Genomic DNA, 16,676 nt, shown 5'->3' with positions numbered 1-16,676 from the left:
CAGAGACACACTTGTATAAAGTGTGAGATAGGGGCTATACAAAACTAGCAGACACACTTGTGTAAAGTGTGAGACAGGGGCTGTTTTATTTAGTAAGCTGCTGGAATGCAATATACCAGAAATGGATCAGCTTTTAAGAAGGGAAATTTATTAAGTTGCAAGTTTACCATTCCAAAGCCATGAAAATGTCCAAATTAAGGCACCAACAAGAGGTTACCTTCACTCAAGAAAGGCCAGTGAAGTTTGGGGTTTCTCTTTCAGCTGGAAGGGTATACATTGCAGCCTGGTTTCTCCTCACAGCTTATAGTGAAAAGTGACAGGAAAGAGATAAGCTGAAAACTGAACTCTTGGGTACAGAGAAACCAGAAATTGATGTCCTAGAGTAAACTCGACAATGTAGAAGAAATGGACAACTTCCTAGAAAGGCATGAACAACCAACATCGACTCAAGAAGAAATAGACAACCTCAACAAACCAATCACAAGTAAAGAAATTGAGCCTTTTAAGAAAGAGACATTTTGGAAAAGCTTTAGGTCACGAGAGCCACCAGAGCCAACAAAGCCCACACCTCCAGAGACCTTTGAAGATGAAGAAGGAAAACACCCCTGGGGGAGCTTCATGAAACTTTCTCTCTAACTGGGAGAGAAAGCTAGCAGATATCACTGTGTGCCTTTGATTGGACATTTCTATAGAATTGTTTTAATTGGGACATTTTCTCAGCCTTAGAACTGTAAACTAGCAACTTATTAAATTCCCATTTCTAAAAACCATTCTGTTTCTGGTATATTGTATTCCAGCAGCTTACTAAATAAAACAGCCCCTATCTCATACTTTATTAAAAAATCAACTTAAAATGGATCAATGTCTTGAATATATGTACCCCAGAAAAACCATGTTCTTTAATCCTGATTCAATATGGTTGAGTGGGACCCTTTTATTAAGTTGTTTTCATGGAAATGTGACCCACCCAATTGTGCATGGGACCTTTTGATTAGGTGATTTCTATGGAGATGTGTCTCTACCCATTCAAGATGGATTTCTTACTGGAGTCACTTAATAGGGAACCATTTTGGAAAATGCTTCAGAGCTGCCATTGAGAGACCTTTGGGGATGTAGAAAGAAAACACCCATCGGAAGCCGTTTGAAAGGAGATGCCAGGAGAAAAAGCTAGCAAGCATCACCATGAGCCCTTCCAGCTGACAGAGAAACCCCAAGCATCATTGGCCATCTCTAGTGTCAAAGTATCTTTCTCTGGATGCCTTAATTTGGACGTTTTTATCATCTTAATATTGTACACTTGTAACTTAATAAATTCTCTTTATAAAAGCCAACACATTTCAGGTATATAGCACTTTTTGGCAGCATTAACAAACTAAAACACAGCTCAATTACAAAAATGGGCAAAAGACATGAATAGACACATCTCCAAAGAGGAAATACAAATGGCTAAAAAAGGACATGAAAAGATGCTCAACTTCACTAGCTATTAGGGAGATGCAGATGAAAACCACAATGAGATATCATTTTGCACCTACTAGAATGGGCACTATTAAACAAACAGAAAACTACAAGTATTGGAGAGGTTGTAGAGAAATAGGAACACTCATTCACTGCTGTTGAAATAGGAACTGTCAGCCACTGTGGAAGACAGTTTGCTAGTTCTCAAGATAGCAAGTAAAGAGCTGCCATATGATCCAGCAATCTTACTACTAGGGATATACCCAGAAGAACTGAAAGCAGGAACATAGGTAGACATTTACCCACCAGTCTTCCTAGCAGCATTACTCACAATTGCCAAAAGATGGAAACAACCCAAGTGATCATCAACTGAAGAATGGATAAACAAAATGTGGTATATACATTCCATGGAATATTATTCAGTTGTAAGAAGGAATGAAGTCTTGATACATGTGACAACATGGATGATGAACCTTGAGGACAGTATGTTGAGTGAAATAAGTCAGATACAAAAGGACAGCTATTGTATGATCTTACTGATATGAATTAATTATAAGAAGCAAACTTATAAAATTAGAATCTAGAAAAAAGTAACCAGAAGATAGAATAGGGAATAGAAAAGGGGGAGCTGATGCTTAATTTGTGCAGAATCTCTATTTAGGTCAATTGTAAATATTTGGAAATGGATAGTTGTAATGGTAGCACATTATTGTGAGTGTAATTAACTGCGCTGAATTATGTTAGTGAATGTGGTTGAAAGGGGAAGTTTTAAGCTATGTATGTTACTAGAAGGAAAGTTAGAAGATAAAACATGAAACTGTATAACACAGTGAACCTTGTTGTGATGATGAACTGTGTACTGGTTTGAAAGGATGTATGGACCCTAGAAAAGCCATGTTTTAATCTAAATCCCATTTCATAAAGGCAGAATAATCCCTGTTCAATACTGTATGTTTGAAACTGTAATCAGATCATCTTCCTGGAGATGTGATTTAATCAAGAGTGGTTGTTAAACTGGATTAGATGATGACATGTCTCCACCCATTTGGGTGGGTCTTGATAAGTGTCTGGAGTCCTATAAAAGAGGAAACATTTTGGAGAATGAGAGAGATTCAGAGAGCACAGAGCAGAACAACACAACCATGAGAAGCATGTCCACCAGCCATGGACCTCTGGACACAAAGAAGGAAAACGCCTCCTGGGGAGCTTCATGAAACAGGAAGCCAGGAGAAGAAGCTAGCAGATGATGCCGTGTTCACCATGTGCCCTTCCAGATGAGAGAGGAACGCTGACTGTGTTTGCTATGTGCCTTTCCAGATGACAGAGAAACTCGGACTGTGTTCGTCATGTGCCCTGCCACTTGAGAAAGAAATTGTGAAGTTTATTGGCCCTCTTGAACCATGGTATCTTTCCCTGGATGCCTTAGATTGGACATTTTATAGACTTGTTTTAATTGGGACAGTTTGTCAGCCTTAGAACTGTAAATAGCAACTTATTAATTTCTCCCTTTTTTTTAATAGAGTCACATGTTTATTATAATTCATGAAACAGCATCCTTATATTTGGACTATTAACCCAGTCCATCTTTGTTCTAGTTTGCTAGCTGCTGGAGTGCAATATACCAGAATCAGAATGGCTTTTCAAAAGGGGTATTTGATAAGTTACTAGTTTACAGTTCTAAGGCCAAGAAAATGTCCCAATCAAAACAAGTCTATAGAAATGTCCAATTTAAGGCATCCGGGGAAAGATACCTTGGTTCAAGAAGGCCAGCGACATTCAACGTTTTTCTCTTAGCTGGAAGGGCACATGGTGAACAGGCTCAGGGTTTCTCTCTCATCTGGAAGGGCATATGGCAACCATAGTGTCACCTGCTAGCTTCTCCTGGCTTCCTGTTTCATGAAGCTCCCCAGGAGGCGTTTTCCTTCTTCATCTCCAAAGGTCGCTGGCTCGTGGACTCACTGCTTCATAGTGTTGCTCTCTCTGAATCTCTCATTCTCCAAAAATATTTCCTCTTTTATAGGACTCCAATAAACCAATCAAGACGCACCCAAATGTGTGGAGACATGTGGTCCCCTAATCCAGTTTAACAACCACTCTTGACTAAATCACATCATCCAGGGAGATGATCTGATTATAGTTTCAAACATACAGTATTGAATAGAGATTATTCTACCTTTATGAAATGATATTTTGATTAAAACATGGCTTTTCTAGGGGGGCATACTTCCTTTCAAACCAGCACAATCATCCACAATAGGGTTCACTGTTACACATCCCATGTTTTATCTTCTTTCACTGTACTTACATAAATTTGCTTATTGGTTTTTCTATTTCTGAAAAATAAGTTGTTGGGATTTTGAGGGTATTGCATTGAATCTGTAAATCAATTTAGGTAGGATTGACATCTTAACTATATTTAGTCTTCCAATCCATGAACACGGTATGCCCTTCCATCTATTTAGGTCTTTTGTGATTTCTTTTAACAGTTTTTTGTAGTTTTCTTTATATAGGTTTTTTAAATTTCCCCTTTTTAAAAGTCATTCCGTTTCTGGTATATTGCATTCTGGCAGCTAGCAAACTAGAACAAACTGGGATAAATAGTAAAAACATAAGAGTATTTTTTCATGAATTATAACAAATGTACAGCACTATTACAAGGTGTTAATAATAGGGTAAATGGGAAAATATACCTAATGAAAATTATGTACTATAGTTAACAGTAATATTTTAATATTCTTTTTCAATTATAATAAAAAGGTACCACACTAATGCAAGGTGTTCAGAATAGGGGACTATATGGGTATATTGTATTTTTTACATGACTTTTCTGTAAACCTACAACTTCTCTAATTAAAATAATAATAATAACTTTAAAAACACTATCTTAATTGAAAGAAACTAGACACAAAGTAGATCATATTGCATGATTCCATTGATATAAAATATAAATATAAATACATTTATAGAATCAGAATTAGATTAATAGTTATGTAGGGTCTAGGGAAGGATAGAGGAATTGAGAGATGACTCCTAACAGTATGGGGTTTTTCTTTTTGAAATAATGAAAATGTTCTAAAATTTATTGTGGTGATTAATGCACAATTCTGTGATTATACTAAAAGCCATTGATTGTACACTTTGGATGGATTGTGTGATATGTAAATGTATCTCGTAAAAGTGCTTTAAGGAAAAAGAAGACCCATATTATTTGAGTGATAAAAAATTTTTATTTCACTTCTGAATGTTATACTTTTCCTAATTATTCCATGTAAAGTGAAACTAAAGTTGTTTACAAGACATGCAGAAATCTCGGTACATAAATAACCTGGAATTTTTCTTTCTTACTATACTATTTTCACAACCACAGGTGCTTGCTAGGCAATATGACCATCACAAAAGCAAATGTTAGGCAGAATACCAATAAGGAAAAACAAAGCAAGAAAGAGCTACCAGATATACAGTTCCACATTCACTACTGCATTTATCAAGCGCCAAGTATTAACTACACATTTTTGTTAGGCTAGAAAGGAGGGGTTTTTTTTATTATTGTTTTTTCTTTTTTTGGTTTGTTTTAAATCAGTGCATGAATTTTTCATTTCCCATTTCAGCAGATGGACTAAGAGATGGACCCTACAGCTACATGGAATGTTAAAAGGTAGAGGAGTGATACTGTGAGACTGACAGGCCTGGCCACTCCTGCCTCTCTTCACTGCCATGTTCATGAAACATCCCTGCATTTTAGGGTCTTGTTTAAATGTATCTGAGAACTTAGCTGGAAGAGTATACTTGGGAGATCTGGCGAAAGGTACTAGCAGGCAATTATCAAGGCTAGTTGCATTACAGGGAGAAATTGTGGATGTTTACAATTACTTTTTTTATTCAGATCTTGGTATGACAGAAGAACAACAAATGTACTGAGAACTGGAGGAAGACAGAGCTATGGCATTGGCAGCTCTTTGCCACTTTTTGCAGCAATGCCTGCTCACCCACCTGGTGCTCACTGACTTCTCTCACCCTCCATCCCTGCTCATACAGTATTGAACAAAGGACAAAGATAGAATTCCAAAAGAAAAAGGCAGTAGGACAGAAATCCAGAGAAGGAAGAAAGAACCAAAGTCAATATTTATAAAGGACAGTGGGAAAGGATGTTGAGATTTCAAAAATTTAAAGCCCCAAGCTAGGAAGAGTCCAAAAGATTTGAGTACTCCTCAAGTGAAAGGCAATCTACTCTCTGTAGAATATTCCTAAAGATATTATCCAGTAAACAGATAGGACTATATTTAAGACACATGGCTTTCTTTTTCTTTAGCTCCATGGTTTCAAGGAAAACAGATTCCACAACTGAAGCACAAGCTGCAACTTTGCAACTTTGCTGTAGGAAAGGGGGTTTAGTTATGTGTGTGTATGAGCACTGGACCTTTTTGATAACCCAGTTATCTGCCACCAAGAGTGTCAATTTCAGACTTCGAGTTTCCTCAGAGGAATATACCATGAGCATCTGTGGTCATGAGCTTTTGAGTAGAACAGTCCAAACTGGCCAAGTGTCTATAACCCCTGAACATCAGGCAGAACTACTATGAATTACTATCCAACTTCAATGCCAAATGATAGGCGTCAACTTCCAAGTCCCAACATCACAATATAATCTCTATAACTTTCTATACAACTTTACAATGAAATTGTATTTCAGTGGCTATTCTGTTATCAGATTAAACTTTCCAAAAATTTACACACAATTCAGGTATATTTTTTCTTCCAATAAGTGTTCTGCTAAATTACAAAACCCCGTCATCACAGTGTTCAGTTTTTTAAAAAATTAACACACAGTAATCCTGTCATTGTTAATCAAAATCAAAACTTTCAGAATGCTATGGTATTTATGTGACCAATCAGAGTTTTTTTTAAATTAATTTTTAAAATTAAAAAAATATATAACAACAGACACAAACATTCTTAACATATGATCATTCTGTTCTACATATATAATCAGTAATTCACAATATCATCACATAGTTGCATATTCATCATCATGATCATTTCTTAGAACATTTGCATCAATTCAGAAAAAGAAATAAAAAGACAACAGAAAAAAATTCATACATACCATACCCTTTACCCTTCCCTTTCACTGATCACTAGCATTTCAATCTACTAAATTTATTTTAACATTTGTTCCCCCTATTATTTATTTTTATGCTGTGTGTTTTACTCATCTGTTGCCAATCTGAGTTTTAGATACAAACAAAGCTGTTTATCCCAATGGACCATTTTTGCTAGACTGAGGCTATGAAAAATCAAAAGTCGACATACGATTACTTTTTAATCGTACCCTATATATGTGGAGGGTACAGAGTGACACTGAATAGATCACGAAGCACAAGAGATGTTAGTTCTCCCCGTTCCCAGCATCTCCTTCATTGCCCTGTTTTTTTGACATCCAGAGACATATTATCCCTATGTAATTGCACGATCAGGTGCTGTCTTTGTAAGATTCTTCATTCGGTGTATCCAATTCAGCAATTGCCTCGTCAAATGCCATTTTGGCCGGGCTGCAGGCCTTTACAGGGGAATTTAGAATCTCATAGTAAAAGACTGAGAAATTAAGAGCCAGGCAAAGTCCAATTGTGTGTGTATGCTACATTTCTTTCTTACTAATTTCAAATGCTTCCTGGTAAGCCTGCTGGGAGTTTGACACAGTGGTTTGTTTACTGTCTCCAGACAACACCTTAAAAAGATATCTAAAATAATCTCCTTTCGTTTTCAAGTAGAACACCTTACTTTCTGGTTGGGCAGCATTGGGAATAAGATATTTGTCTAAGAGCTCCAGAACATCATTGCAGATGTCCTGCAGTTCTGCCTCTATCTTCTCACGGTACTCTTTGTCCAACTGCTGATGCTTCTCATTCCTCTTGTTTTTCTGTTCAAAGCTGGAGATGACACGCCAGGAAGAGCAGCAGGTGCCAACCACATCCTTGTAGGCAACAGAGAGCAAATTTCTCTCTCCATTGAGGAGTTCATGCCCAGGTTCTGTGACTGCCTTCATGGCTGCAGCCATATCATCATAGCGCTCAGCCTGCGCGGCAAGGTTGGCTTTCTGTACCAGCTCATTTTTATCCACGGTCACTCCATGGAGGGCTGCAGAGGCAAAGACCCTTACAAGCAAAGCTCCCAGAGCTGTGGCCACTTCTTTCCCAAGCCTGCACCTCAGGCTGCAGCGGCGGGAGTGGCGGCAGCTCCACTTCTGCTCCCTCTGGTCACCACTTTCGCTTTGGTCCCAGCCCCCAACCTATACTAATTGAGATAGGTCAAACCCTAACTAAAATAACCTCATCAAAATGTCCTGCTTACAATGGGTTCACAATTACAGGAATGGATTAAGTTTAAGAACATGTTTTACTCAGGTGCATTCAGCTCCAAACCACCACAACTTTCTTGATAATGTCCTTTGATGCACAAAAGTTTTTAATTTTGATGAAGTGAGATATATTTTTTGTTGTTGTTTCTTGTGCTTTTGGTAGAAAGTCTAAGAATCCATGATTTTGCACATGGATATCCAGTTTTCTCAGCACTGTTTGTTGAAGAGACTTCTTTCCCCATTGAGTGGACTTAGCACCTATTCAAAAGTCAATTGAGCATAAATGTGAGAGTTTATTTCTGAGCTCTCAATTCTCTTCCATTGGTCTGTATATGTCTGTCTTTGTGCCAGTGCCACCTTAGCTTTGTAGTTAGTTTGAAATTGGGACGTGTGAGTCCTCCAACTTTGTTCTTTTTCAAGATGGTTTTGGTTATTCAGGACCTCTTGTCCTTCCATATGAATTTGATGATTAGCTTTTCCATTTCTGCAAGTAAGGCTGTTGGAACTTTTATTGAAATTGTGTTGAATCTGTAAATTGCTTGGGTAGTATTGGCATCTTAATGATATTAAATATTCCAATTTGTGACTGACTTGAGAAAGGAAACTGATAACATACATTTGAAAGGGGTCACGGTATTTGTCCAGAAAAATATTATCTGTGAACGAGTCCTTCACAGATCTATAAAGACATTAAGACATTGAAAGTATCTTTGGATTTTAGCTTTTAGAATGAACATGACAAGGGCTATTGATTGTAGAAGCCAAGAGTTTAAAGCAAGATCTACAGAATTTGTTGCAAGCAGTTGGCCTCAGGATGGAGGCAGTAAACTGTGGAGATTGTTATGTAGAGCAGTCTGGGAGGAAGAGAATGTTTACCTCAAATGGTTATGTTAAGTGTGAAGAACACTGAAAGATAAGAACTTTGCTCCCTCAGGAAATGCACGCATGCCTATTGACATCTTGTGGTATATAACCAGGATCTGGTTAAGAATAAAATTGTCTGAAGTCTGTCTGAAGTAAACTCAAGCTTCAGACCCCCTGAGCCCATCTGTGTCTTTCTTTCTCTCCTTCTTCCTTTCTTTCTTTCTCATCATTCCTTAATATCCTTCGAGCTCTGTTTCAATAGGAAGCAACATTTGGTGCCCAACGTGGGGCTCAAAGAAGAAGACTCCAAATCAACATTAAGGAACCAAGGAAAAGTCTTGTTAGAGGCACGTGTGTCCAGCCGATAGAAGAAGACTCGAGTCATATTGGTAAAGTAAGCATTTTCCTTGGATCATCAGGGTAACAGGTAATCATAATAGGTGGCTGGAGGAGTATGTGTGTGTGTTAAAGCTACTGGGGTGCCTGTTAAAACATCTGAATTAGTAAGCTTATTTGATCTCATTCAAAAACATTGTTGTTGGTTTCAGCCTTAAGGCCATAATGTTTTAAATCTTAAGTAATGGAAATTGGTTATGAAGGCTTTGCAGTGAACATAACAAAACGGGGAAAATATCCCTGTTTCTATCTGGTTATTGTGTTCAGTCAGGCAATGAACTACCTGGCTCATGCTTTGTCTTAAACTCTAAGTTGTGTTTCTTCTCAATCTCCCACTACCACTTCTTACCCTGTTTCGACAGTTGCTTGAGCCGGACTCGGCAATTGGCGCCCAAACAGGGATCTAATAAGGGAACTCTTAAAGCATAAAGTGAGGAGATGCTCCAGGGACATCCACTAGCAGTGGCCCTTATCTGTAGAGAGGTTTGAGGCTCTGACTCGGTTGATTTGGGAACAGTTTGGAGCAGGACGTTTAGAGGAGTCTCGTGGTTCTTGGAATTCTCCAATATTTATTGCAGGAGGGAGGTCAGGAAAATGGAGAATGTTGACTGATTTGATAAAAGTTGATACTGTGGTTCAGCCTATGGAGTCATTGCAGCCTGGCTTGCCCACACCAGTTGTAATTTCTAAGAACTGCTTTATTATGATAGATTTTAAAAATTACTTCTTTGCCATGCCTTTGGCAGAGCAGGATAAATAAAGATTGGTTTCTGGGCTTGTTCTTGATGGGCTGCCTTTATATAGGGATTCATGTACACCTGAGTCAGAAAGTATTCAGTGAGAAAGGTGCCATACCAAACGGGGGTCAGTGCTCATTGATGGTTCCTGTGGCAGGTTGGTCCCCAACGGGGTGTGCAGTTTGAGATTGTAGTTCTGACTCAAGGTATTCTGTTAGGTTACCTTTGTTTAGTCTGAATGATTATTCTATGAGATTTATACCAATACTACAGGTAAAGTCTTGTGACGGAGAGTGGGAATGGTAGCCCATCTTCTTTTGTTGGCTTAAATTCTCGACAGGCAGTGGTTTGGAAACTGGCCATGAGTTTGCTCCTATTCATATTTTAAAAAGAAATATATTTTAAGAACTTTAAAACTAAAAATTCTTGTTAAAAACTATATATTGATAGTTAATGCATATTTGAAACATTAACTAAAATATTTTAAGTATTTAACAGTCTAACAAATTTAATTTTGATGGTAATTACATATGTGGTAAAATATTTGTTCAAAGTAATGATTTAAGTATGAAAAATATGAAAGATGTATTTTTATTAATAGGAAAACAGAATAGTCTTATCCTAAAATGAATAACTGTTACTAAATGAGAAAAATATGGGACAAAGCCTAAACTAATATAATAAGTGCTGAGGGTTTGTAAAAATGGAAATTCTGGTTAAAATCAAGAAAGATTTAATGAGTCTAAAATGACAATGTTTTCTTGGACTCTTAGGCTGTTCTAATGAAAAGATATAAAAAATTTTTTTTTCTAAATAATTAGTTAAAAAGCAAAGAGTCTGTGTTTTATCAAAATAACTTATATTAACTTTTATCATGTTGTTATATGTATAAAAAATACTGATTTTCTCCTGGATATCATCATACTGGCAAAAACTGCTTCTTGCCCTAAACCAGGTGGCTTAATCTATTAATCTAAGTACTATTACTATAAATGAATCTATTACTGACTAAATAATATTCAAATCATTTAAATACCTAAATTCCTTTAAGCCAAAATACTTTAATGCTTTGTCCAGTGTTTATATAAACTATATATGTATAAACTAAATTTATCCCAAGATGACCATGGCTTATATTGGAAGCAGATCAGATTTGAGGGTTGAATGCAAGGAAAAAATATACTTGTGGAGTCTTTTTTGTTCACCTGATGTTGTCATTACATGCAACTGATATTGCTATCACATGACCTTGGTAAGAAATAGTTAAAATGTACACTCTAGCTGGGAGGACTGGCTATCCCCCCAGAAGGAGGTGTACTTTAATAAAGATATCTAGGTCCCAGGAAGTTCCTCTTGTTGCCTAGCCAGTTCCCAGAGGACCCAACTGGGCCCGGTCATGTAAGGAAATCGGAATTTGGCCACTATTGTGAGAAAATATCATAAAAACTGCATGAAATAAATTTAAAATTAGCAAAAATGCACAACCAATTATAAAGAATCCACATTCTTGCATTCTTTTTCAATCAATCCAATGAATTCAATTTTAAAAATCTGGTTATTTACTATGGGTATACGTCACTATTGACACTCTGCTTTCATTTTTGCTACCTGCCACTTTAGGGATTCCTAATTATATGTTACAAAACTTGTTTGATATTTTACAAGGAGATTCTGATTTATTAAGCAAAAGGCAGTTAACAGCTGCAGCTGAATGAGAGTTACAATTAATTGAACAATGCATTCAAAAAGGACAGCTTGTTCAAATAGATCTAAAAAAGCCTGTTGATTTTATTATTTTCTTTACCTTGCAATCTCCCACAGGCCTATTTTTAGCAAGATGGTGTTTTAAAATGGATTTTTTTACCAAACAATTGACAAAAATATTTAAATACATATTTGCAAAAGATTATTTCTTTAATAGCCAAAAGTCACCAAAAATATTATCAATTAAGAAGTCATGATCCTAATCACATAGTGTGTAATCTCACAAAGGAAGAGGTTCAAAGTCTATATATTTTCAATACCTTTTGGCAAATGGCATTAAGGACTTTAAAGGACAAATGAATAATCATTTGCTATGTCAAAACTTTTACAATTTTTAAAAATGAACGCAATGGATTTTGCCTAAAATAGTTCCAGCTTCCCTGCTAGCTATTACTGTCTTTACCAATGATAATATTAATGGGAAGGCTGCATATGTCACCCCAGTGGAAAACAAGTTAGAAAATGCCTTATACCTCAGCCCAGATTACTGAATTAGCAGCTGTAATTCAAGTATTGCAAAGTTTTCCACAATCTCTTGATATTGTTTCTGATTTTGAATATGTTTACCAAACAGTTACTCACATTGAGACGGCTTCTTTGTTTGAAAGAGATGAACTCTTCTGAATGTTTTTACATTTACAAACATTAGTCAGAAGTCAAATTAATCCTCTTTTTATCATGGATATAAAGAACTCATATCAATCTTCCATGTCCTTTGTCATTCCAAAATCAGCAAGCAGATACTCTTATGGGGGTACCGCAAGATCCCACAACACTTCACAAATTAACCCATATCAATAGCAAAGGGCTGCGAAAGAAATTTCCATCTTTATCTAAACAGCAAGCTCAGGACATTGTTAGGACTTGTCCAACCTGTGGACCTTTAAATGCACGCCCATTTGCATCAGTGGTTAATCCTCGAGGTCAAAAAGCAAATGAATTATGGCAAATGGATGTTACTCATATTTCACATTTTGGTAAAATGCAATATGTACATGTTATCATAGACACTTGTTCTCATTTCATCTGGGCTACTGCACAATCTGGAGAACGTTTCTCCCATGTTCGATCACATTTACTTAATGTTTTTGCTGTTATGGGATGCCCTCAATCTATTAAAACAGACAATGGTCCTGCTTATACAGGAAAACAATTTCATAAATTTTGTACTACTTTTAATATTACTCATATTACAGGAATTCCACACAATCCCTCAGGGCAAGGAATTATTGAATGAGCAAACCAGACGCTAAAGCCTATGCTTTTAAAACAAAAAGGGGGAGACGATGATCAGGAGGATAATGTTATGAAAATAAGTACTCCTAAAGATCAATTAGCAAAGGCATTGTTTACTCTAAATTTTTTAAACATTTATGATAATTCATCACAGACTCCAGCAGAACAACATTTTAGCAATTTGGAAAAGAAAAATAATACAACCCAAACAGAACTGCAGCTATAGCCAATCTATTGGAAAGATGTTAAAGATGATTTATGGAAACCAGGAATGGTAAAGGTGTGGGGTAGGGGATTTGCTCTTGTCATTGCAGATGACGGAACTTCAGTTTGGATTCCCTCGAAGAGAATAAAACCCAGACATATCGACCTGGACAAAAAATAACTAAATGGAAAATGTATACTATAGGACATACAATTTTGATTGCTGAAGGACAGGGACATATTTATACTTACTGGGATTATCTGTGAGCCCTAACATGGACCAATCCAACTTTACCAAAATAACCTAAATACAAGTTTAGGATTCCCAGGTCCAGTAAGAAGAAAACTGGTGTCAAATTTAATTCCGTTTTTAGAAAGGCCTATATGCTTAACTCTATGGATACAAAGGATACTTGCCTGTTAGGTGGGAAAGAAAGTTGGAATGGATGGCAGTAATGTCATATGGATCGAGCAGTTATCATAATTAATGATTCCTATGGAATTGTAAGATTCCCCTGTGGGGTTGAAGATAACTGAGACTATATGGGTAGGCAAGCTAAACCAGAGTTATTACATAGAGGATGATTTGTGCCATGATTTAGGATGATAAATGCATTATTCAGAGAAATTTATGGGAAATTTTCCTAGGACTGGGACCAATTTTCGTAGTGAATTCTAGTAACTATAACTTCTCTTTAGCAGCCATAAACACTATATACAAATATGTATTAGAGATCCATATATACTTGTTAAAGTTCATATGCATATAAGAAATCAAACTTCTAATTTTGAAAATTGTTCTCTATTCACTTGTCTCCAAGCATTTATGTTGCAGGAAAATGAGACGATTATAGTAGCAAGGAGAAGAGGTATTTGACTGCCGGCGCAGATGTCAAGATCTTTGCAATCCTCTCCAGAAACACATATACTGATCCATTTGGCAAAATAATATCTAAAAAGGACTAATAGACTAATTGGACTCATTATTGCATCTGTCATTGGAATCATTGGAAGCATCACAGTGGCTGCAGTCGTTGGAACAGCATTGCAACAAACTATACAGATGCAGCATTGTTAGAAAAACCAGTGAACTGTGACATAGACAATCTCATTGATGAGCAAACTAATAATAGACTAAATGATATAGAAATGACATTGGTTCATATTGGAGATCAAATGTATAATTTAAATTTTTTACAAAGTTTAAAGTGTAAAAGGAATGAGAGCAGTTTTTGTATTACCCTCTTTTAACCTATGGCCTGTCTGAAATAGAATGGGAAAAGGGAAAAGGCATCTTTTAAGGCTTTCAGATAGTTTAAGTCCTGATATCTTAGAATTACAAAAAATGGGTATTAGAATGTAAATTAGAAGAATCTACATGTAGCCTATGGAGGTAATGTTATACAATCACTTACCCAAGAGCTAAAAATCTTAGGTTTGGGGCTGTTTATACTTCGCTTCCTCCTCAGCTGTGTTTAACAACAAAGAAAAAGATGATTCTTGCAAAAACTCTTGGCTCCTTCCTGAATCAAAGTCAGAGAGCTTGACTGGCAGCCAATGATGGGTAAGACCCTTCAGAGCCTAAGGGCAACCTAAGACAGGCGCGGCCACCTCTGCTTATAGTCACCCTAAAAAGGTGATTCTTGTTTTCCTTGGCTTATAAAATAAAAAGGGGGAAATGTAGAAGCCAAGAGTTTAAAGCAACACCTACAGAATTTGTTGCAAGCAGCTGGCCTCAGGATGGCGGCAGTAAACTGTGGAGATTGTTATGTAGAGCAGTCTGGGAAGAAGAGAATGTTTACCCCAAATGGTTATGTTAAGTATGAAGAACACTGAAAGATAAGAACTTTGCTCTCTCAGGAAATGCATGCATGCCTATTGACATCTTGTGGTATATAACCAGGATCTGGTTAAGAATAAAATTGTCTGAAGTCTGTCTGAAGTAAACTCAAGCTTCAGATCCCCTGAGCCTATCTGTGTCTTTCTTTCTCTCCTTCTTCCTTTCTTTCTTTCTCATCATTCCTTAATATCCTTTGAGCTCCGTTTCAATAGGAAGCAACAATTGATTTTGGAGGTTGCATTCCTTTTCATATTCCTTTCTTTGTGGATTGCCCACACTTTGACACCTGCATGTTCATGAAACTATCAATATGCCTGCCCAGGGATATATTCTTGGTTTTGTTTCTCAACCTATTAGTAGGCCTTTGTCCTCTCATGGTGTTAATAGGCTGTTTTAAACAACCTGTTAACTGTGGTGGTTTGGAGCCATATACCCCAGAAAAACATGTTTTTAAACTCATTCCCTTCCTGTGGGTATGAACCAAATTGTAAGTAGGATTTTTTACTTCAGTTAAGAGGTGGCCTACCTCAATAAGGATAGCTCTTAATTCAATGACTGGAGTCCTTTATAAGTGGAATAAAATTCAGACAGACAAAAAAAAACTACACAGGAAGTGGCCAGATGCTAAAATCAACAGAACCCAGAGGAGAAGGGAGAAACCATGAAATGCCACCATAAGCTTTGCCATTGACAAGCTAAACACCAAGGAGCACTGGCAACCAGCTCCAGAATGCCAGTCTTCTAGGAGAAAGCACAGCCTTGATGACATCTTGATTTGAACTTTCTTATAGCATCAAAACCATGAGTTAATAAATTCCCATTGTCTAACCCAACCCATTTTATATGATTTGCTTGAGTAGCCAAGAGAACTAAGATAAAAAGCAAGTCATAGTTAGCATAGTAAGTACACGGAGAACACCTATTGTTGCTAGGACAATTAATCTACATTTGATATTGTTTTAATCATATTCTATCTCACTCTTCTACGTCTGAGTTCTACCCAAATCAATCAAAGAGTTGTTACTCTCTCAATAGAGTGGAAAACTAGGATCATTTTTTTTAATCCTAGAGGTATCCCTTTCTAATTGAGCTTAAAGATTAAGAGGTTGTGTTAATAATAGTGCAAACATAACTTTGAGCTATAATTATGACATCAAGAACCATTCTAGTCTTCCAAAATAGAAATGAGATGATACCTCCACTTTTAGAGATCTGTGGTATCACTTTTTGCGTTTAAAGCCCACTTTGCTATTCCAGAGATATTTACAATGGCCCTTTTTGCAGGTTTATATCAGTAAGCATAAGGGACATTTCTAAAGAATGCCCCTTGTGATTCAAAGTTGGTATATTTGACATTGAGAGAGATTTAGGAAGATTCTTAGGCCTGATGTGCATCAAGTACCATATAAGGATCGATGAACTCAGAGAGAAAAGACTATTTTCTCCATTACTAGAAAAAAACTCACGAGAAGGAGAGTGATGGTGAGAGATCAGAACACTTATACTTCCTGATAAGTGGCAGCAAGGTACAATGGTAAAGCATGGTAAAGACTGTTCAGAATTAGAATCCTACAGTTGATAGTAGCTTAGTGGTTTCCTAGTTCACAACACTAATCCTGAAATACTTTGTCTTAAATTTCCATGTACTTCCTTCAGACTTCCTTATACCTTTTATTTTCTTTCTTATAGAATTTTATATAGAATATCCATGTGATGGTTAAATTCATGTGTCAACTTGCCTAGGTTATGGTGTCCAGTATTTTTTTTTTTTTTTTTTTGGCAGGAAGAGTGCATGGTCCGGGAATCGAACCCGAATCAAACC

The 16,676-nt window shown here is 36.7% G+C and overlaps 1 protein-coding gene across 1 annotated transcript in view; it reads right to left on the bottom strand.

Moving 5' to 3' along the window:
* Positions 1-6,928: 6,928 nt before the first annotated feature.
* LOC143657944 (14-3-3 protein beta/alpha-like) overlaps positions 6,929-16,676 on the bottom strand; it is a 55,944-nt gene continuing 46,196 nt past the window's right edge. The window contains 1 exon segment of the mRNA XM_077130386.1: positions 6,929-7,744. Coding sequence (XP_076986501.1) covers positions 6,929-7,744 — 816 coding nt within the window.

The sequence above is a fragment of the Tamandua tetradactyla genome, chromosome 2 (assembly GCF_023851605.1).
Source record: "Tamandua tetradactyla isolate mTamTet1 chromosome 2, mTamTet1.pri, whole genome shotgun sequence".
Lineage (NCBI taxonomy): Eukaryota > Metazoa > Chordata > Mammalia > Pilosa > Myrmecophagidae > Tamandua > Tamandua tetradactyla.
The sequence above is the reverse complement of the archived record's forward strand: the minus strand, read 5'-3'. Positions and strand labels throughout refer to the sequence as shown.